The sequence below is a fragment of the Cricetulus griseus genome, assembly GCF_003668045.3.
Source record: "Cricetulus griseus strain 17A/GY chromosome 1 unlocalized genomic scaffold, alternate assembly CriGri-PICRH-1.0 chr1_1, whole genome shotgun sequence".
Lineage (NCBI taxonomy): Eukaryota > Metazoa > Chordata > Mammalia > Rodentia > Cricetidae > Cricetulus > Cricetulus griseus.
In genome coordinates this window covers 185,359,746-185,382,345 of record NW_023276807.1, presented here as the reverse complement: position 1 = coordinate 185,382,345, position 22,600 = coordinate 185,359,746, and the positions used below count along the sequence as shown (strand labels likewise).

Here is a 22,600-nt window from a genome sequence, read left to right as displayed (position 1 = left end):
ACAGGGGGCCACACGTGTTCTGAGGCAGGAAATAGGGGTACATTCAGGACTAAGGGAGATTGAACCTTCCAAAGGGAAGGACCCTGTTTTCTCACACAGCAGAAGCAAGGAAGCCATATGGGGATAAACAGGTGGTTCTCAGTACACAGTGCACCTGCCTCGCAACCCAGAGGCCTCTATCTCACTCTATGCCCTGGGCACAGTCCTAGGATTGTGCCCATCGCCACATACTCCAACCTGGAAGCCCTGAGCCACACAGACTTCATTCACAACACGTTTGCCTATATGGCCCTCTGCCAGCTTCTTGTGCCCAGATAACCGTCTGAAGAGTCTTTATTGGGTCTTTTACAAAAGCCTTCCATGTCATTCACTTCAAGTCAGACCAGAGGGGCTGCTTCTAAACCTATCTATGATCTGCCATCTATAATTCAGCTCTTACAGGGGTCAGCAAAAGCAAATGCTGTCAAGCAACCCAATGTCATTTACCCTCTTTAAAACAACAAGTGAATTTTCAAAGGGATGCTAGGTGCCCAACTATGAAGGAACCTGTCCCAATATGGCCATGGGGGTGAGCTCCAGCAAGTGGAATGCATACAGGAATTGTTGGGTAGTGTTTTTCAAAAAGCCCCCTTTGCACTCTTCCTCTCTCTTTCTCCTCCAGATGCTGTTGTGTTTATCAGAGCATGAGCAGGCACTATGTAAGGGTGAAATACTTCATGAATCTTATTGACTAAAGAATTGTTTGTCCTGCATGTGGGCTGCCTGGCTGCAGAAGTAACATGAAGCCACTTAGATAAAACTTCTTGGTGGCACTAAGCTTTCTCAAGTCAGTATCTTCCAAATAGAAACCTCTCAAACAATTCCTTTCTTTTTGCAGTTTTTGTTTTATTTTGGTTTTTTGTTTGTTTGTTTGTTTATCAAGACAGGGTATTTCTGTGTAGCCCTGGCAGTCCTGGAACTTGCTCTGCAGAACAGTTTGGCCTCAGATATCCTCTTTCATCTGCCTCCGGAGTGCTGGGATTAAAGGTGTGAGCCACCACCTGACTCTCTTAGGTAGTCTTAATGTATTTTATAACCCAGTTTAGAGACCTTATGCATACACCCACAGGATCCTCTATTTACTTCCTCAGAGCTTGCTCTCTGCCATATGTCACATTCCCAGCTCCAGAGCTGCCATAGACCTTGGACTGAAGAAGACAAACGTCACTCTTTGCTCCAGGCTTAGGATAGGATTCACACCCCACTCTACCAGTCACAGTCATGCAGAGATAAACTGGTCAGCCAGAGCCCAGGAAGCACTATTAGGACATGCCAGACTTGAAGTAACCCTCTAAGAGTGACCTTAATCACATCCCCTGCACCCACACAAAAAGCCTATGTTCTTAAAACCTCAATACTGAGCAAGGCGTAGACAGATTCCATGAGATCACTGACAGTCTAGTAGAAACAGCAAGTTATAGGCTTAATAAGATACCCTATCTCAAAAATTAACAAGAGAACAACTGAGGAAGACAGGCATTGTTGCCTTCTGGCCTCCATTCACTCACATACACGGGCAAGAATACCCTCTTATACATGTGTATACACATGCTAAAGCACACACACACACACACACACACACACACACAGAGAGAGAGAGAGAGAGAGAGAGAGAGAGAGAGAGAGAGAGAGAGAGGAAGTACCTTTACTGCCTGATAAATGGGGTCACTATTGTTCAGACACGACTGTCAACCATGGCCAAAGTGATGAGTCTTTGACTACATGGAGGCGCTAGGAGGTTCATGAGTACCAGGTCTCATGTCTTGGGAATTCTTCCTTAGCCTCTTCTGGGACATGGTTCTGAGCCACAAAAAGTAACCATTACAGGAAAAATCATTTGCCATTCTGTCCCTTTGAAATGGTCTTGGGGGCCACTCACCTGGTCATCCGAATGAGGCCACATCAATGGCAACTGGTGGCAGCCTAGGGGGTTGAAGTTGTGCACAATCACATTGCCCTGAAAACAGATACACGATCATGAGGAAGAAGTAGGGTGTGCACTCTGCCCCAGAAGGCATAAGGATCCTGTTCTAAGACACCGTGCTCAAGAAATTTTGAGGAGGAGCCCATGTGTGCTACTGGAGAGAGGAGCCTACAACATTGAGTGCCTGGGATTGTCACTGTGGGATACAGTTTAAGACTCTGGGATGAGACAATGCAGTGTTTTTGTGGGAGAGAAGCCAGCAGCTGACTTTTGAGAAGTTAAACGGCTGGAGGGATGTGTGGTGGCAAACAGAGGCCTTTAGGGAAGTCATGATGTGGGCACAAACCTGGAGAGGGGACACACAGGAGAGGCAAGTAAGCAGCATTTGTCTTGCTCAGTGGCAGGTGACATGGACCAAGGCAAAAGCATAGAGAGCAGAAAAGCATTAGTTCTAGGGGTTGTGAACCTTACAACCTCAGCTCTGAAGTTCACACTCAACAGGCCTCTTGTGTGGTGCATGGGGCCAGGCCCTGTATGTCAGGCTAGGCCTGTGGGCAATAGCCCCCTCTTCCTCCAAGAACTTCTGTGGACTTCTCCTCATGTCATAGGCAGGAGAAAGGCAGGACTGGGTCTCAGATAGTCTGGGAGGCTGCAGAGGAACTATAACCTTCCATAAAGAAGCAGGGACCATCACAGAGGCAGGACCAAGGAAGAAGAGGGCAAGTAAAAGAAGAAAATAGATAAGAGCCCAGGCTGCTGCCAGGCCAACTTTTTCCTCCTTCAGACCTGGACCTCCTAGATGATAGAAGGCTTAGATTGTCTGCCCACCAGAGGTCAACTCTATGTCCTTTTTTTGTGATACCCATTAGGGTCTCCATGTCAACCTATAACTATTTGGCAGTAGAACCACTGAGTCAACTCTGTTCCACATGACCCTAGTTAGTCAGAGGCACTGACTTTCTTCTGTGTTCACAGTTAGCAAATGTGTTTAGGGACTGGTCTTTATTTTTATTGTCCCTAGATTTACAAACCTCTTTGTCATTCCATATATCTTGACTTATCCGCCTGTTTCAAAGACACTGTCAGAGGTAAGAAAATGTCACTGAGGAAAAGGGACTGGCCAGATAAAGCAATAGACACTGTCCTGTTGTTTGAATTTTCTTTGGGTCACCAACCAGCTCCCAAATAACAACACAGAAACTTCCTATTAAATCATGAAAGCTCAGCCTTTAGCTTATGCTTGTCTCACTAGCTCTTATAACTTAATTTAATCTGTTTGTATTCATCTACATTTTCCTTGGAGCTTTTTACCTTTCTTTCATTCTGTATGTCCTGATTTCCTGCTTTCTCTGTGGCTGGTGGGCTGGCACCTGGCATCTTCCTGTTTTTTTTTTTTTTTTCCCCTCTCTTACTGTTTCTGTCAAACCTAGATTCCTCCTCTTACTTAATCTCTCTGCCAGGAAGTCCTGCCTATTCCTACTGCCTTGCTATTGGCCATTTAGCTTTTTATTAGACCAATCATGTGCCTTGGCAGACAAGGTAAACAAATGCAACACATTTGCATAAACAAATGCAACTCACCTTTGTATAGTTAAACAAACATTCCATAAACAAATATAACACATCTTTACATAGTTAAACTAATATTCCACAACACTGTCCCAAACTTGGAATGCTGCCCAAGAGGAGGGCAGGAGCTGGAAGAGGAAGTGGTCTGGGGACCCTCCTACACACTCTCCTCCCTAGGATAAAGGAGAGACTACATGTGGTTGTTCTCAGACACATATCTGTTCAGATCCTGAACCCTAGAGATGCAACCTACCACACCCAGGCAGGCTGGAGTAACAGGCCCTGTGGGGCCCTCTCACCTCCGCGTCTCTGCGCACACACAGGCCACCACAGGTACAGCAGCAGACGATGACAATGGGGGGTGGATTTACAGGTGCTGGTGCTGGTGCTGGTGCTGGGGGAGACACTGGAGCAGAGGGCTGTTTCTTCTGTCTGGGCTGATAGGAGAGGAAATATCTGTCTGTTCCTGTCTGTGCTTTGCATAGCACTTGACACTGTGGGGCCACTCAGCTATTGTTTTGGGGTGAATGGAGGGAGGTATTCCACACCTGAGGGAGGTTTTCCATGGGAAGAAAAGCAGGGAGCTCCGTCCCCACAGTTTTCAGATATGGAGCTTCATGGAGTAATAACAGCCCACTTCTGAGGCCAGCCTGGCTCTGGCAGAAGCCTGACCTGGTTGCTCTACAGTAAGCCAGCAGTAGCAGGTAACTATCCCATCTGTCTCTGGCCTTTGCATAGGCATCCCCACCCAGGCCACTTTGCAGCCAGCACAGTCCCACCAAAGCAGGGGCCTCTTCCTATCTCATCCCAAACCCAGGCTCCACCTGCCCCAGCCTCTCACTATGACTTCTGGTCCTCACTCAGTGTGAGCTACAGATGCTCATCCACCTTGTTCCTGGGCTTCCCTAGGGACATCTCTCACAGCATAGGGCCAGCTGGGACTCTTTCACCCTCCTTAGCCCTCAGGACCCTAGGCTGTCTACTCTTCCAGGAGGTGGGGATGAAGACAGATCTAATAGAGTAAGAGGACCTCTAACATGGGGATGGGCCCGAGGGCTTGACATAAAAGTCTGTTCTCAGGAGCCAAGCTGCAACTTCAGCATCAAACAGAGTCCTTTGGGGTCCCCTGAAAAACCACTGAGTCAATATAGAAATAGCTGCTCACACAAACAGCTCCCCATGGTGCTGATTGTGTGGCCAAAGGCAGGAGGCCCTAAAAGTATGAGTGATGCAACCGTGAACCCCTTCCTAGACCCTTTGAGATCCTCTGACCTTCTTCCTGACAGACAGGTCTTTGATGCCTATTTGAAGGTCATTGTCCTGAGGCATGTGACAGCATCAGCATCCCAAGCATGACTTACCTGTGGTTGGGGCTTAGGTGGGGGCAGCTCCTCCACAGGCTGGAAGGTAAAGCAGACAAAAGAAGCTGGTGTGTGTAGAGTTGCCTCTGCCTCAACTCTGCAGACAGGGGTGCCTGATATGGAGCAGGGATGCACAGATTCTGCAATGGTGTGGATGCCCATGCCTGGGCTGCTGTGTCCAGCAGACCACACCTCATCTACTAAGCACCCACCCTTCTCTGCAGGTGGAGAGTGACAAGCTGAGTCAAGGAGGAGCCCAGCAGCTGATTACTGCATACATGCCCTAGCCCCCACCTGCATCAGAGCCCACACCCCTTCCCTTCCTCTGAGAGAAGCCCAGTGTCTTACAGTCTCCCCTGACCTCCATGCTGGTCTTTGCTTTCTCTACTGTCGGCTCCCCTGGATAGAGATGGGACCTTCCAGCTTTGTCTCTGTGCTCTGTCATCCCCAAGATCACAGTGCTACCTTGTGTCTATGCCTCTTGAATGGAGGGTATGTTCCTTGGCCCCAGACTGAGCAGGTAGAGGTACTCACCGGCAGGCAGCACAGCTGCCAGAAACAACCAATCAGCGACAGAGTCAGTAGCATGGCCAGGAGTATAGGGGCAAAAATGAATTTATCGATGCTTGGCTTCAGTTCCTCTGTGACCAAAGGGGTGGTGGGGATGGTGGTGGGGCTTTCAGTGGTAGTCGGCAGAGTTGTTGTGGTCGGTGTAGTTGTGGTTGTGGTCGGTGTAGTTGTTGTGGTTGTGGTCGGTGTAGTTGTCGTGGTAGATGGGGTTGTGGTAGTGGTTGTAGTTGTAGTCGTTGTTGTAGTTGTTGGCCTACTTGTGGTTGTAGTTGTTGTGTGTAGAACTGCACCCTGTGGTAGGGAAAGGTTATATGCTACCACCTCCAGAAGCACATCCAGCAGAGACCTAGGGCGATTGTGCAAGGCTCCCCCTTGGTATATGCAGCTTGGCTTCTCGTTCTCTCTCTAATTCTTGAGCTTCTTGTAACTGATGGATCACAAGGGGATCCCACCTTTGACCCTGATCCAAGTCTTCTGCCAAAGTAAGGATGGTCCAGGATCCTCTGTGGTCTAAGGATCATGGCTTTCACAATGGTCTCAGCTGAAAAGGCACTAGATATGGGTGACTAAATCTCTGGGAGAGGCCGCAACCGGTGATGAGTAAGGCCACAAGACTAAGACCTCTCTGCCACCTCCCAACTCTACAACCTGCTGCTCAACCCTTCTTCCTCTTAGCCACATCTTGCAACCTAAGCAATGCCCACCTTCATGGGCACTTGGCAAGGTCAGAGTTCACAGTCCTGTTTCTGGCTCAGGTTCAGGCCACAGAACTTCAGGATCAGGATTACTCTCCCAGTTTCCTCTGAGAGTGAACTGTAGCCTGTCCAACCCTACTGAGTCAGAGGCTGTAGAAATCACTGGGAGGAGGTGCCTGGGGCCTATGATCTCCCGACTGAAAGTAGAGACCACTTGGGAGATGCAAGGACAGCTGCTGGGTGCTGAAGACAGGGGGCTTCTCTGCCTCAGTGTTATGTCTTGCAATGTTAGTGCGTGAGTGCTGAAGGAGCAGAAATCTGAGTTTGCCCACCCATCTTACGTGTGGATATGAGGGATGAGCCAGGCAAACCCAAAGATGCCACTCAAGTCTGTGAGCTTCTTATAAGATAAGCCGAGAGAAACCTTTTCATGTACACGCTCTTTGGTCACACTGCACTGGTCTCTGGTGTCACCAAACATGATTGAAGGTAGGGGGCATAGAGTATGTGTGGGGCAACACTAGTGGCCAGGGCTCCAATTCTTGGTCACATACACCCTGACTGCAATAGTGGACTTCTGTGTTCCTGGACCTGGGACAGCCATGTGGAAAGGTCACATGCCCTAGACATCATGGACAAGCCCTGGCAGAAAGCTTGGTACATGCCCCACTGGCCCTTCTGGAATCTGGACTAGGTCACCTAAGTTGCTTGTGTGTACAAGCTGTCCTTGGAGCCTGCCTGGGACCCCTCTGCCCCTTTGACCTACCAGGTAGATCTGCACCAACCAGAGGATCTGCACAGATGGGGTTGCAGCCCCACCCTGGTACTCACACATAGCTTGCTGGCAACGAATACATTGTTATTCAGGAAGTTTTTTCCATTGTCCAGGCTGAGTAGAACATAGATGACTCTAACACAGAGACAGACACTGGTGACAAGGACCTTGGGCTTGTGCTTATACTAAATTTCAGGCACTCTCAACTGCTGGAGAGTGGACTTGTGGGCAAAGAGAGCTCATTTCCAGAGGAACTAGGAGTGAACCTCTGCAATGATAGTGAAGGACTGCAGATTAGACTGTGAGAGGCACCTACATCACATGGCCTTTGAACTAAGGCATTGAGCTAAGGCATTAGGGAGATGTGCATGGTATCACCACACTGGCTTGTACCAGAGAGATGGTGAGAGAACGTTCTAGCCATCAGTCCCATCATCTCCTGCATCCTGCCCTCAATAGAGCTGAGCACTGTGCACCACTCAGCAATGGGGAGGGACAAGTGGGAGGGTACTGGAGCCTACCTGCAGGAAGATAGGTGCTCTACAGCAGAGGGGACATCTTATGTGTCACACTATGCTGGTGAACACTGATCTCTTCCCTCCAACAAGGGGCACTTACTTTCCTGGTAGTTCTACGATTGGTCCAGGACAAGTAACAGTATTCTTGGTAAAATTGATGGGTTTTACATCTAAAAGAAAATGACAAAATTACCAAGGATGTGTCCTTTCCACCATTGTCACACTTTTCCTGCAGAGCTAACCAAAAAGCAGCAATCTCCTCTTTACCTTCTTCAATCCAAAAACTGCTGATGGGCCCCAACTCTGCCCATCACCCCAGCATCAATAGAAGCAGGCAGCAAGAGCCCCTGCACCTCAGGGCTCACCTACTGGGGACTAACCTCTCTCTCTCTCTCTCTCTCTCTCTCTCTCTCTCTCTCTCTCTCTCTCTCTCTCTCACACACACACACACACACACACACACACACACACACACACACACACACACACACGGGGTGGATGGGGAAATTCTACATCTGAGAGAAAACATGGTATTTGTCTTTCTGGATCTCAATAATTTTGCCTAACATGATGACTTGAAAAAAAATGATGTGGTATCATTTTTATTTACAGTTAAGAAAATCCGTTGTTTAGGGTAAGTGTGGGGATAGTAAATAAGATGAAGGACTCAGACAGGGAAATGGGAGAAAGGGAGTTTTTAAATAAGTAAAAAATAAGTAAGTAGAGAGTGGAGAAGAAAATTAAGGACAAGGGAGAAGAAAATAGTAAAACTAAATAAAAATACTAAACAAACTTCCCTAAAATGAGAAAACTTGAAACACATTTACAATTAAATGTAAGAAGGAAATAAAAATTAAATCATGAAAATATAAATCATGGGGTTTTAAAAAAAATGAAGTCAAAATATTACTAAAACTACAGTAGAAAGGGAAAATAGAAAAAAATTAAAAAGACTGTCCATCACCTAAGACAAAATGCTATAGGTCCCTAAGGGATTCTGAGTAGGAGGATGACGGAATCTCCCACGAGGGAGGTCCTATGTGATTATCCAATGTCAAGATCTCAGCCCTGGAATCATGCACATGCAACAGTGAATGGATTCAGCGGCTGTAGCTATATATTTTTAACAGTAACAAAGAGGAGAAGGCCTGGAATTTTAGAGGAACAGGGCCTAAGGAGATAGCAGAAGTATGAAGAAGGAAAGGAAATGATTTAAAATGAGGAATATATTAAAAGGTTGTCCAATAATAAAAATGTATAAGAATATAGGGCAGAGAGTAAAGAATAAAATCATGACTTTTTCTTGTATGTGGTAAGTTTAAAGGAGTACTGGTAAAAGTGCCAGCAAAGGAAGTGGCATCCCAGGTATCTCATCCAGGGCACTGTCACTTATACACATTACTCCAGCAGGATAGTCAATGAGGGTGGCGAGACTTGACTGAGAGATGTGACCCCCACTTACCTCTGAAACTATTATCTATGTCACTTAAATAGAACCTGCAAATAATCTCCTCTTTACGCATGACAAAGTCAAAGCCATATCCACGAAGAACCACAGGTTTTGATTCTGTAAGGACAATGTTCAAACCATTAAGAGAGTTGGCGCTTCCTTCTTCCTGATCTGCCTTGTCAGGGCTCTCCACCCCCTAAAATGGAATTTCCTGGTGGCCTCCAACAAGGGAGAGTCTGTGTGTGAACCAACATCCATATTGGTTCCAGCTTGTTGACAAGCCCTTCTTCACAGCAATGAAGATGTGCACTGGCACTCATGCCTGTATACTGGAGACACAGAGTAGACAGCAGGCTGGCTGTTCCCACAGGAGCCAGGTAGGATTTCCTGAGCTTGTGACCTTGCCTAGCTGCCTAAGGGCCCAGATCCAGCTCATTCCTGTGCCCTGTGCCCTAGCACTTCAGATGCCCATGGGTAGCTGACCAAGGACTCTCCTCCCTCTTCAGACTCCCTGGAACACAGGCTGACTCAGTGATGGCCATAGGAAACAGTCCTTTTTGCTTCATTTGGGGTGTAGCATCCTGCCTTAGGCTTCCCTCCAAACAGCGAACACTCTGTATGAGGCAGGTTCGCACAAGATGGCCAAAGGTTTAACAGCTCTGTGGTTGAACTGATGTCTGGAGGCACCTATCTCACTGGAGACAACTCATGTTTTCATCTGGGGTTTGTCACAGATGTCCAGACACCAAGGCCTTTTTTTCCATGGGACAATTAGAAACACCCAGGAAGGCTGCATGACTGGGCTCCTTTACCCAGAAGTAGAAGAGAGCTTGTAAGAAAGGGGGCTTCTCCCTTTCACTCCTCCACACAGCAGCCTCCTCTCTCTTAAACAACATGGGAAGGACAAGGGACAGAATAGGGCCAAGAACCAATATAGAAATATCAGTCTCAGATTCTGTCTTTAGCAGCTGCCATCTTCTACATGCTGCCCCTGTCACCTCTATCAGTTGTCCCTAATCTCATTGACAGCCTGTGCATGCCAGTTCTTTCCATCAGAGATACACTGTAACCCCTCTGATGAGCAGCACTTTGTCCTCGGTTGAGCATCCTGGGTAGGAGAACTCAGATGTGATCGTTGTCCTGTCTGTCCAAGCCAAGAGCCGTGGGGGCTCCATGGGAGGACACAGATGTCAGGATCCAGCTGCCTAGACTAAAGGAAGCAGAGCAACTCAGACCTCCCTATCCTGCCTTCTTTGCTGGGACATAAATGCCAGCCACATGGAGACCAAGCCTGAATATACCGTGATCCTGACCAAGAGAGGCAGCTCTCCCAAGACCATACAAATGTGTGACCTCTCAAAGCTGCCCTGGGGAGGCTGGAATGGACAGCTGTCACCCTTATCAGTTTCAATCCTCAGGGTCAAGTATCTACCACTTCAGTGCTGAGGTAAAGTGAACATGGCTGTCTTTGTAGACATTTTTGTAGACACAGAGTCCCTTAATGCTTCTAGTAACATAGTGGCAGTCCTCTGTTTCCAGTTCTTTCTCTTTGTCTCTCAACATGATTGCTACACTACTGTTCTCATGTTGTGAGTGTTGAATGCTTGACTCCTCTAGAAGGAACCAAGCTTCTCCAGATGGACTGGCAGTCCATCTAGGTTTCATTGAGAGTTTTGTGCCCTTTTTCAGCTTAACAATTACACTTTTGTTATAAGATAAATAAGCAGGAATTGTACACATATTTCTATGTCATCACAGCATGTACCGTCCATGTACATTACACTATACCCAAATCATAGTTAGCCCATGCATGCTCATTGCCCATACATACACATACAACACTTATCCATATTCCAACGTACATACCGGCTTTGTACACGCAATGCATTCAAATATGCATATCATGTACAATACAAAATCTATACATAAAAATACATTATATGATAACAACCCAAAAACACATAGACACATACTATACCATATAAACCAAATGCACTGAAAAGTTTACACATCATCCAGAAATTGACATGCATGCATTCTGGTTGCTTGCCTATCACTCACATACCACAAACACATGCATGTGCATACAACACATTTGTCTGCCTACAACGGTGCCCTCAGCTCTTACCTCTGATACATATAATGGGCGTATCTGTAGATTTAAGGGATGGACAGGCATGGGAAGCTATCTGGAACATAGAGAGCAGTAAACAAGGTAAGCTGCAGGAATGCTGAGAAGCGGCACAGCCTCTGCCTATACCCAATGCACTCACTGGCGAAATGAGGTCGTTCAAGTGTTCCGATTTCCTATCTGGAAATGCATTTTCTGGCTTGTCTGCAAGACCTATTATCTAAAAGAGAGAAGTGACTTGAGCATCCAGCCAGTAGCCATTTGATTCCATCATTGTTCAGACAATGGCTCTGCCCACAGCCTAGGCTTTGGAAACAGAGAGCTCTCTCATCACCCTATCTGGGGAAAGAGTCTCACTCATGTCTGCCATCCTGCTGCAGTGACTGCCTGTTGCCTATACCACTGGGGTAGATGAGATGACTACCTCTGGGAGGACTTGCTTTAACTGGGGCTCAGAGGGGCATCTGGTCACCTGGACTGTTACCTGTGATTTCTCAGAGTGGCCCACACCCACAGTGAATACAGATGCTCCCATTTTCCGAGCATCATCAGCCTAAGAGAAAGACAAGGGTTACATATAAGCCATCGGCATATACCACGTGGAGGAGATGCAGCCGAAGATGACTGGGCTCACCTCCGCCAACGAGTACTTATAGTTATCATCATCCAGAGGGCTGTTGAGCAACGAGATAATCATGCTGGGACGCTGGACACCTGCAGGAAAGCAAGAGTGACTTGGTGCTTGAGGTTCCAGGAGAGGTCCATAGAACCTCTGGGACCTCCACAGACTGTCAAGCCCAGCACTACCTAATACAGGCCCAGTTTCCTCAACCCCTTAGCCATTTGGTTCAGGAGCCCAGACCCAGATCCCACCATTCAGTGATACCCAGAGTGGAAAGGAACTTTGTCCACTGCCTATTCTACAGATTAGGAGGCATAGGATTCAGGAGCAGTCTATAGAAGTGGATTTGGCTGCACCTTCAGGGAAGCCCCATCACTACTCAGCCTATCCTTGAGGCTGAGGATGGCCAGTGAGATGGGGGAAGCTGGTGCTAACTCTGGGCACAGTCCTGGTAGTAACACTGAACCCAGTAATCAAGACTATAGGTCAGAAGTTGTTAGGCAAAGGAATCCACATCCGCATAGCATCTTTCCCCATTTGCTCCTACCTATCCCAAACAAGTGCTATGATCTTCATTCCAGGCCATGAATCCTAGCTGTGCATTGTCCCTTGTACTGCCTGACACATAGGTGCAAGAGACAGGTCAAGAGAAAAAAAAGAATTGAAAAATGACACCAAGCCCTGGCCCCATGCCTAGGTCACTGTGTTTTTCTCCTTTCTGTTCACAGGGCCATCTGTAGGCCAAAGATCTCAGCATGACCGAGATCCACACAGCCATATGGGGCCTCCTACCCTTATCAGAAGCATCACAGACAGTGCTGTGCTCACAGGGGTTGGGGCTCAGAGAAGGGACAACCAGGTCTTTTCCAGCACGGGACAAGCACTAGAAGTGGCCTGGGGATCTGCACATGGACTTTCCAGGGAACTGTGGACTCTGTGGGGACCCACCCAACTAAAGTGCAGGCAGCTCACCTCCCGAGTTGGCCTTTTTAATCTCAGTATTTGCCTGCAAGGAAAGCAAAGAAAAATTGGAGACATTGTGAGATGACCCCCACGGTACTGGATCCATAGATGACTCTAGCCCTCCCCACCTTCCACAGTCCTCTGTAAAGGTGTTCGTGTCCTGCAGGTATGCTATACTTCAGTCTTTCAAGACCCTTAAGAATTTCTTCTCTGAAAAAAAGCAAAAATAAGGGTGATAAAAAGACTATGAGCAGTGACAAAACATCTCCAAGCTTTCCCTGGGCCTTTCTCTGCTTCTGATCCCACGAGCACAGAGGCAGCTTAGGACAGGAGACATTCGCAGCCAGTGTCAGAGCCAAGGACTCCCATGAGGACCCACAATCATAATTGGAACCCTCAGGCCAAGGTCACCCTTCTGAGCAGTCTATTACCCATTGGGTAGGGCTAAGGGGGCCATGTCACCAGCTGAGCCACTGCACAACTCCTATCTCTACTGTCACAGAGCTCTGGCATGACTCCCTCCTCCAGTCTGCTGAAGGCAGCAGCTGGTCTACTTAGATACCAGGCCAACTGTAGACTCCTCAAGCTTCTGACAGAGAAACCTGAACCTGGGGGTCGGGCCCTGAGGGTTGTCTGTGAGGCATCTGTGTTGGTCCCTGGGCTAGAAGCAACATGGCCTGTCAGGTGCTGTTAAGACACATAAAACATAATGAAGCAGGCAGGCCTGGGTCTGGTATCTGTTCTGGGACAGGAAGTGGGGTATGAGGATAATCCAGTGTGACAAACTCAGCAAGATGACTCACAGTGGACTCTAAGTCTTCCTATTGGAGGTAAAGAGATCTTGCTTTGAGCTGAGCTCTGAAGACTTCCTAGCCCAGCCCAGACTAGGAAGTATGAGGGTAACACACATTAGGCCCAGTGGGATCAAATCACAACCTGCAATCCCAGCCCAGCCCCTACCCATCTGCCCAGCTCCTACTGCCTCTCTGGGCTTCCTCCGGGAATCCTCCCCATAGATATTCTCTCTGCCACCTCAAACCCGATCGGGTCTCTCCAAACCCAAGCCACAGGGCACATCAGATCTTTTCTGGACTCTTGGAGCCAGCACCCCTGTTCCTTTTCCAAGATGAACTGGAGCCATGATCTCCATAGGTGTGGGACATGTCTCTTACTCATTGAGCCTGGCTTTTCTGCCAGGCCCTGGACAGGGCTTTCCTAGACCTCTGCACAGCCCTAATCCTAAATGCCCCACCTCTTTCTCTCTGTTCCTCTTGCTGTGTATGGAGTTCCAGGCCAGGCATCCAAAGCTCTTCCTCACATAAGGGCCCAGCATCCTTTCTCTGGTACTCTGCAGACAAGTGGGTCCCCTTCCTCTTGGGTACCTGCTCTGAATATCTACCTGTAGTGTTCAGGCCAGACTTGGACTCAAGCTCCCACCCTGGGATTCCCCTTCCCAGAGTGGCCTCAGCTCTCTTTCCTGGTTCCCAGAACCTTCCCCTGGTTCCCAGCTATCTCCCTGTCCCAGTGACCCAGGCAGAGGATGATCTAGTCTAACAGGCTGTATACAAAGCCAGGATTGTTCAGGCGATCCACATATCTTCTCCCCCCTCATTAACCCCATGTGTTGTTATAGCCAGGTCCCAGGGAAGATTCAAGAATGGTGGAAGGCAGACAAGCAAAAATGTAGAAAACTTCTGGAAAGACAAGATTATGGGTTCCAGTGAATTGGAGGGGCTGGCAGGATGGAGCTAGCAGTGAGGATCAATATATAAGCATATGACAGCAGCCACTGTGGACACATGTAGGAGCCTTCATGGAGGTCTCTGCAAGCCCTCAGTTCCATGGAGGCCTGAAACATCAAGCCTCAGTCATCTTTCATATAAACACTTACCTGTCTCCAGTGATGGGCAGGATGACGGTGCCCTTACAGGAGAAGGTAATGATGGACACCCGCAGATCCTGGCTGGGAGGAAGCAGGTGTTTATGAGAAGCCACCACCTCAACATGATGTCATCAGGGTGTCAAGGAATGCACCCAAAGTTCTCTTCTCCTCATTCTCATCCCTTCACCTTTGAGGCCTTATCTAGTAGGCATAGGGATGTCGAGTAAATTTCATGAAAGATTCTGAACCCTATGGAAATGTGATCCCCGAGAAAGAGAGGCAGCCAAGTCAACCCCCTACTCCATCCCTGTGCTCAAATGCATGTGTACTTATATGTGGTTACACTCATACACATACACACACATATTCACACCCATCCATGTTGAACAAGCAAGATCCTCCACAGGACCCCCCTCTTCCTCACCTCTTGTCTACTGTAAATTTCTTAGCATCTCAGGCTCCAAGGAATTGCTCTTCCTCTGGCTTCCCCTTCTTCCCATTCACTGCTGCCACAGGACCCTCAGAAAACCATCCTTCAAATATCTCTGACCCTCAGAAAACCATCCACCAGGTGTCCCCCAGGGACCCATCTGGAGTTCACCTGACTCAGATCTCTCAGTCTTGATCTTGCTCCTCTAATCTCCACAAAAGTTGTACACCCTTCCCCCAATAGCTCACATTGGAAACTCTAAAACCCTTTGTTTGGCTTAGTAAATCCCTATGCTCTTGTTTCCAAGCTGGCCAGCCCTCTCCTGGTTATCATCACTAACCAGCTTCAGAGAGCACCCACTTCCATGAGACCACCCGAATGGTTGCTCTGTCCTTATCGTCTCCATCGCTGAAGTTATCTCATGTCCACATACCTAACCTTCCTCTAGGATCCTTGTCTTTTCCTATGCTTCCATGGCTTGCTGCCTGTTCTTTTCCTTTGACCCCAAGAGCTCTGTGACCACGTGCTCATTACAGAGTCATTGGTCTCCCTGCCTTTCTGGGCCTTGCAGCCTGAAGGGTCCTAGAGGGTGGACTCTGTCCCTATGCTACACCTAGCTCCCAGGCAGGAACACTGACTAATGCTGCAGACACCCCATGGGACCGGTGTACTGTGTCCTCTGCCCTGCTCAGCACACCAGCTGGGAGCTGTGCTCCTTCTATGAGGAACTCTTAGGCCTCCCAAATCCAAGAAAGGTGTCTTCTGCACAGCAGGACACACCCCCTGAATCTGGAAGGAGACTGCAGCATCAAGTCTTACTTTGACAACCTCTGTACCATATCCGACACAAACTTGTGAATGTGTGGCCAGGCATTTGCCATTCGGTCAGACCTGAAGACAGACAAAGGAGAGTTCCCTCAGTGGATACCGATTACAGTGGACCAGACCACTTCCCCTCTTCCCAGCCTTCCATCAGCTTCCTTAACTAGCTGCCTCTGCACCAATGGTGCCTACCACACTAGAGCAGCCTCAGAGGTAACTTGCTCCAGGGCCAGCAATGGGCAGAGGGTGGCTAAAGAGCCCCACCTGGAGGAACTGGAAGGACCCCATGTTAAAGGCTCATTGGTGTGGCTGGCTGAGCACAGCAAGGTAAGGAGTGTGTAGTCTTAAAATAAGAAAGGGTTTCTAGTTTGGAAAAGGCCCTGAGTGCTTGTAGATAGTCTCTCTGGGCTCTCCACTTGCCCTTGGTTTTCTGTTTCCAGCCCTTTTTCATCACTTAACACCACTGTTGTCAGAAATCCTTTCATGCCATAACCCAGGCCCAGAAGATGGCTCAGGCCTGGACCATATTATCTTTGTTATACTCTGGAGTTCTTACATCAGATTTGCCCCAACATATGTGGATCCTTTTGCATACCTGTGTGCCACTTGCACTCTTTCTCATGACATTCCTGTTGCCAAATTCTCCCATATTTTCCAGCATCCAAAAAGAGGTACTTTCTCTGGTAGATGGGCCTTAGCTATGGCTGGTGGGTGTGGAGGTTGTTTTAGAGCCTAGCCTTCAACCAGCCTATACAACGCAGCCACCCTGGGCTAAGAAGGGCTCCTCCAGCAGACAGTGCTAGGAGAGGACAGATGGAGGCCCAGCCACTGCTGCCATGACATCATAGTCCCCAGTCCTCGTGACAGCTGTGGTTTTCCAGTTCTGACTCTCAAATCCCTGCTTCCAGTTTTTCCCCCCCATCAGTCCCTGGATGGAAAGCAAGCAAGTGAAGGAAATGGGATTTTGACCTCTGACCCACATCCCAGAAACAAAGGGCTCTGTAAGCTTTGCTGGTCATCAGGTCAAGGAAGAGACAAAAAGTTCTTCAGGTATGAGGATGGATGGAGAGTGTTCAGTGGTAATCTATTCCTTCTGAAATCTAAGCAGTGCTATGGAGTGAATCTGAGGCTGGCATAGCCTCTGGATTTTGTCAGCTAGTATGTTTCAAATGCTATGAGTCAGAAGCTCCTACTGACAGAGAATTCACATCCAGTGGCATTTGTGCCCATGAATGTGACCTTCCTGAAGGTTATGTCATATGTGTAATTGTCACAGAATTAATCACTTTTCAGGTTGCTGTGACAAAATATCAAACAAAAGTGACTTAAAGAAAGATGAGCTTATTTTGGCCTGCAGCTTGGGAATACAGTATGACACAGTGGACAAGTCACAGAAGCAGTTAAACCTATTACACCCATTGTCAAAGAGCAGAGTGTCAGGTGGTGTTGCACACCTTTAATCCCAGCATTTGGGAGGCAGAGATGGGTGGATTGAGGCTAGCCTGGTCTACAGAGCAAGTTCCAGGACATCCAAGGCTACACAGAGAAACTGTATCAAAAAAGCCCTCTCAAAAAAAGATAGAAAGAAAAAAAGAAAGAAGGAGCAAAGAGAGGTTGATGCAACGCTCAGCTTGCTGTTTCCTTTGAATTTCAAATGAGACTCCAGCCCATGGAACAGTGTGGCCCACATTTATCATGGGTCTTCACACTTCAGGTAGCCCAACATGGAAACTCTCTGGTATACATGTCCAAAAATGTGTCTTCTAAGCAACCCCAGATGCCATCAAGTTGATAATGTTAGCCATCACATGTCCACCCCTTGTCAACTGGACACCAAAACAAAACAAAACAAAAACCCCTTTCCTTGTCAGCTCATGGCTATCTCAGAAGACAAAATGCATTCATTCTAACTTCAAAAGTCCCCAAACTCTTTAACAGTCCCAACACTGCTCAAAAGTATAGGAGTATGATCTTTTCAGAGACTAAGGCAGTGAGCTCTAGTAACATTCAAAAGCAAACCACCTGTCTCTAACATATACTAGCACAGAGTAAAGATTTACTATTCCAAAAAGGGGGATGGAGACACAGCAAGGAAAGATCAGATTAACGCAAAGCCAAAACTAAACAGGGCAAACATCATGTCCAGCATCTGGGGTCTTGAAATCATCTTCAAGGAGCCCTGGTCGATTAGGTATGCTGCCTTCAACACTCGTGGCTTCTTTTTTGGGTCTAATCCATGCCTGCAGCTTTTCTCAGGAGATGTCCCTTGGGTCTTCATTGAAATTTAAACTTTATCTTCTCAGCTTCACATATTGTCTGGACTCAATGGCTTCCTAGAACCATGGACCATAACCAATGAAATCTTGCATCTTTTGTTCCTACAAACCTGTACTACACAAATGATGCTGGTATGTTCTGCTGCTAGTTTGTGATAAAGCCTTGCACCTATAGACCACAGTCCCATCTCTCTGTGTGTGCTAGCCCCAGGGAAACACTTTACTGGGAGTTGTTTTCCAGCAAGAAATTACTGCAGTGGGCTTCCCAATGTAGACTCCCTCTTCTGTTGAATTTGTATTTTTCTGAAGAGGAAGTCTTTGCTTGGTAGCATTTCTTTCCTTGGGGCATCTTTCCTATTGTTTTGGTGCAGAGAAGATTTTTCTTTAAGCATGCTAGTCTTTATACCAGTTCCCCTGCTTTCTCAGCATCCACCTTATATACAATTTGGACTTTCTCCTTTCTCCACAAACCACACACGCACTCACATGCACATGCATAGACACACACACACACACACACACACACACACACACACACACACACACACATATTCATACATACATACATACATACATACATACATACATACATACATACATACATCATTGGCTTATTTGTTTCTCTGTTCTCACTGGGGACCTAGATAAGAGCAATGAGCACTAACCATGGAACAGCCTATCAGCCTGACATGCTATCCTGTCTTGAAATTTCTTCCACCAAACAAATTAGTCCCTTACCAAAAACAAAACAGTGTCTCATGTATCCTAGGATGTCCTCAAACTTGTTATGCAGAATGATCTTGACACAAAATCTCGCCTCTGTTTCCTAAGTGTGGGAAACACTTTCCTATGCACCTCCAAGCCCCCTTCATGCAGTCTGGGCATGGAACCAAGGGCTCTGTGCATTTTAGTCAAAGTGCTCCACAGACTGAGCTACATTCCCAGTTCAGTTAAACACTTTTTTTCTCACTCAAGTTCTCAGGACACAAGCATAATGCAGCCATATTCCTTTCCAGAATATGCCATGAATAATCTCTAGCCCAGGTCCCAGAGTCCTCATCCCTCTCTGAAACCTCAGGAGCAAATCAACCACTTTACTGCATATATCTTGGATTCTGGTCTTCCCAACAGCCACTGGAATGACCCATGAAGCTTTGATTACAGCATCATGAGAATTTTCTGTCCCAAATTTCCAAATCCTTTCACATTTACTGTTGCAAATCAGTTCTAAAAGCCTTAAAAGTCACATTGTCTGGTTAATCACAGCAACTACCCACTTCTCACTAGTGGGAACCAAATTGCTGACAAAGCAATTTCGGGTTTATTTTGCCTCAGGTTTGAGGGTATAGACCATTGTGGGGGCAGGAAAGTCATAGTGCAGAAGCATGGAGCAGCTGGTCACGTTGTATCCTCAGTCCAGAAGCAGAGAGAAACTGATGCTAGTTAGCAGCTTGCTTTCTCCTTTTTTATTCATGCTGGGACTCTTCACATGGTGCTGTCAATTTTTAAGGAGACTCTTCCCACCCCAGTTAGCCCAATTAGAAATTCCCCCAAATCGTGCCCTAAGGGATGTCTCCTGGGTGATTCTCAGTTTTGTCAAGCTAATAGTCAATATTAACTATCATATTTTACGCCAAAGAATGGTGTCCTATGGCCTCTGTCCAACTGAACTCTGTGTAGAGATGATGGACAAATTCACTGTTAGATGATCCAAACACTAGCAAGACTATCATCCTCATGGCACTCATGCACCTACAGATAAACCCCATGATACCACCTAATCTCTACAACAAAGCTCTGGAAGGTAGAGCCAGTTTTTACAGTATTCTCAGCAACTATGCGTGAATCTAGAACTTTCTCCAAATCCCATATACTGCTCATTGCTTCTGTACACCTTGTCTCCAGTGTGAATAACTAGGCTTTGACTCTGAAAACTAAATGCCATACAGACTTTGTTCTGGGAAGCTCCCAGACTAAGGTGCCAGATGGATCCTTTTCCCTAACAGAAGTTGACATGGCTTTATGTTTTTGCCCCTTTTGTGTGAAGAGTGCCTTCCCACAAAGGTTCATGGCGACCCAGCATATCTATCCTGCTCATGGACTCTAGAAGTTTTCAATCTGAGATTATAGAAGGAGGATCTGGATTCCAGAACTCAAGACAAATTTAGGATTCAAGTGCAATGGGAAGAAAGACCTTACAACATACAGGGGCCTAGAACTTCCAGAACATTGCCCCATTTGTGTATCAAAGCTCATTCTTATATGAAACCGTGATCAACTGGCATCTGAGGGTGGCTTTCGTGCTAAAATCTGAGACCTCGTCATAGTCATTTAAGCATGATGCAGGGAAACGGTGTGACAGAGTCATTCAGGAAAACCAAGCTGTGGAAAAGCTAAATGCTCTTTCCCTTTAGTTATCAGTTGATAGAGGAACTACAAACCTCACACATAACAGAAGGTACTAGGTATAATCCTTTTAGCACAAACAAGGCCATAATACCAATAAGGAAAGATCTAGACTTGCATGCTACTGCCTTGAGGCAGTGGGGTCAGAAGTGAAGAGTTTGATAGGGGCTTTGAGTTGTGATACTCATAGTGTTGAACATTAAATTTACCCTCACTCACTTGTAAAACAGCAGGCTGTGCAAGTGAACATGGCACCTTAACAGGCTGCATAATTAATGCTGTTTCACTCCCCCCATCTGTGCCCATAGCCCTTTCCATCCATCATAGAGAAGGGTTCATTCCCTTCTATACCCCACAGTGGGGCCCTAGGGAAGTATGTGGGACAAATACAACAGGATGGCAGCTAAAAGGACCACTCTATAGAAGGACTGGCTCAATCAGGCTGTCAGTCCCACAGCCCCCTTAGGGCCCATTCCCATCTGGCCCTGATACCCAAGGGAAAATGCCAACCCCAGTAGTGCTAACTATCAAAGGGACAGGATGTATCCATTGTTTTTGCAGTCCCTGGGCTGGACAGAGAAAAGGCTCCTTTTAGAGTAGGAAGGCTCCGTAAGTTGCTGGCTCAGCTTAGAAACAATGGGCTAGATCCATGTCTACTTGCCGGCCAGTGTTCAGGGAGAATGAGAGACATGAGATGATACAAGCAAGAAAAAATGAGCAGAGCCCAGTCTTGTCACCAGAGCCCAGAAGCCTGGTCTTGTCACCAGCAAGTGCCTTTGTCACCTTGCCAGCCCAAGAGTGCACTCCAAAATAGAAGCCCCAAGCTCCTCTGTAGCCCAGGATGTTTGAAGACACAAGCATTCAAGAGAGCCCAGACATGGCTTCCCCAACCTGGCTCTGGATGAATGGGCAGAAAATACAGCCCTAGCTTGCCAAGAAGTTCAGAAAAAGGAGTCCAGGCTAGCTCTCCCAGCCCAGGCCCACAACCCCTTCCTTCCCTTGACAGCCAAGAGGGGCCTAAGCACTAGCCCAGCCTACCCAAAGCCACACTGAAGCCAACAGCACAGGGACTGTCTCTGAGTCTTCAAGTAGAAGAAAGAAGTTGACTGCTTGGAATAGCTAAGCAAATGTCATTTGGTGGCAACAATCATCTCTGCAGAGCCCCTGTTCACAGGGCTGAGAAGTCAGCCCCTAATAGCCAGTGGGCTGAAGGACAATAAAAACCCAGATTGAGGCAATACAGTAGGCATAGAGCCACCAGGAAGCGCTGTGGTAGCCTTCCTGATTTCAGGAAACAAGTCAGTCACAGAAGCTGGGTTCTGACCACCATGGTCTCTGGAGATGGTGGGGCCTTCAGTGTTCCCTGTAAGGAAAAGCCACTCACTTATCCAAGACAAAGTAGATGTCAGGGGTAGCCTGGCATGGTTTCAACTTCGAATTCCTTCGATGCCACATATGCATTAGGTTCTGGTCTTCGTGGTGGTGGAAATTTCTGGAGCCTAAGCCCAGTCCAGGGTAGTATTCTCTGTCAGGGTACTGGTACAGGAAGTTCCCTGTGCTGAGCAGTGATGGAAGTAACGCAAACAGGAAGAGCACAGAGTGAGGTACCTGGGGGCAGGAACCCAGCATTTTCTTGGTGGTCTTTGTCCCAGAGAGGTGGACCACAGGCCACCTCTGACTTCCTTCTCTGTTGCTGCTGCCACTGCCTGCACTTGTGGAAAATAGCCCTTGTGTCCTCTCACCAATGCTCACTGCTGCTGTCCTCTTGGTGGCCTCAGAGTATAGGGACCAGGGACATAGCTGCTCTGGGGGTATCCTGCCTCTCACTGCCTGCATAGCCCTTATACCAACATTCTAGAGTTATGATGGGCAGGGAGGTTGACATGGTGACTTTGTGACCTGCCCTCTCCTCAATGTCCTGCATGCTGGCAGTGCCAAGTGGCAGTCACAGAACTTTGTTATCAGATAAAACCTCCTTGTCCCTCACCTAGCCAAGGAATCCAGACATTTTGTTAAATGAAACAGTGTCTCAAAGTGGCCAAGATCATGGGTCATCATTAGTGGGGAAATGGGCATTGGGAAGCTGTTTTGGGTCCCTAAGTCAGCCAGGTGCTGACAAAATCTAGAAGGGGTGGAGATGACATCCTCCTGCCACAATCTTCTGTGA

General features: G+C 47.5%; 1 protein-coding gene across 1 annotated transcript; it reads right to left on the bottom strand.

Annotated features, from left to right (window-relative positions):
- Positions 1-1,374: 1,374 nt before the first annotated feature.
- LOC118239343 (anthrax toxin receptor-like) lies at positions 1,375-22,062 on the bottom strand. Its single transcript, XM_035453068.1, has 17 exons — positions 21,818-22,062; positions 15,749-15,820; positions 14,509-14,580; positions 12,746-12,827; positions 12,627-12,660; positions 11,667-11,746; positions 11,517-11,585; positions 11,175-11,252; positions 11,030-11,090; positions 8,914-9,018; positions 7,552-7,621; positions 6,990-7,068; positions 5,428-5,754; positions 4,894-4,932; positions 3,832-3,969; positions 1,919-1,996; positions 1,375-1,437 (listed from the first exon to the last, which is right to left on the bottom strand). Exons 1-17 carry the CDS (start codon positions 22,060-22,062, stop codon positions 1,375-1,377), a joined length of 1,692 nt encoding a protein of 563 aa, XP_035308959.1.
- Between the last annotated feature and the right edge of the window lie 538 nt (positions 22,063-22,600).

What these genes read in the sequence shown, in the direction of transcription:
- LOC118239343 (XM_035453068.1), bottom strand. Translation starts at nt 22,062, where the DNA reads ATGCTGGGTTCCTGCCCCCAGGTACCTCACTCTGTGCTCTTCCTGTTT. An exon ending in GCCACTCTGAGAAATCACAG is followed by an intron (nt 11,253 to 11,516) that starts GTAACAGTCCAG and finishes TCTCTCTTTTAG; the next exon opens with ATAATAGGTCTTGCAGACAA. An exon ending in GGCCTCATTCGGATGACCAG is followed by an intron (nt 1,438 to 1,918) that starts GTGAGTGGCCCC and finishes TGTTTCTACTAG; the next exon opens with ACTGTCAGTGATCTCATGGA.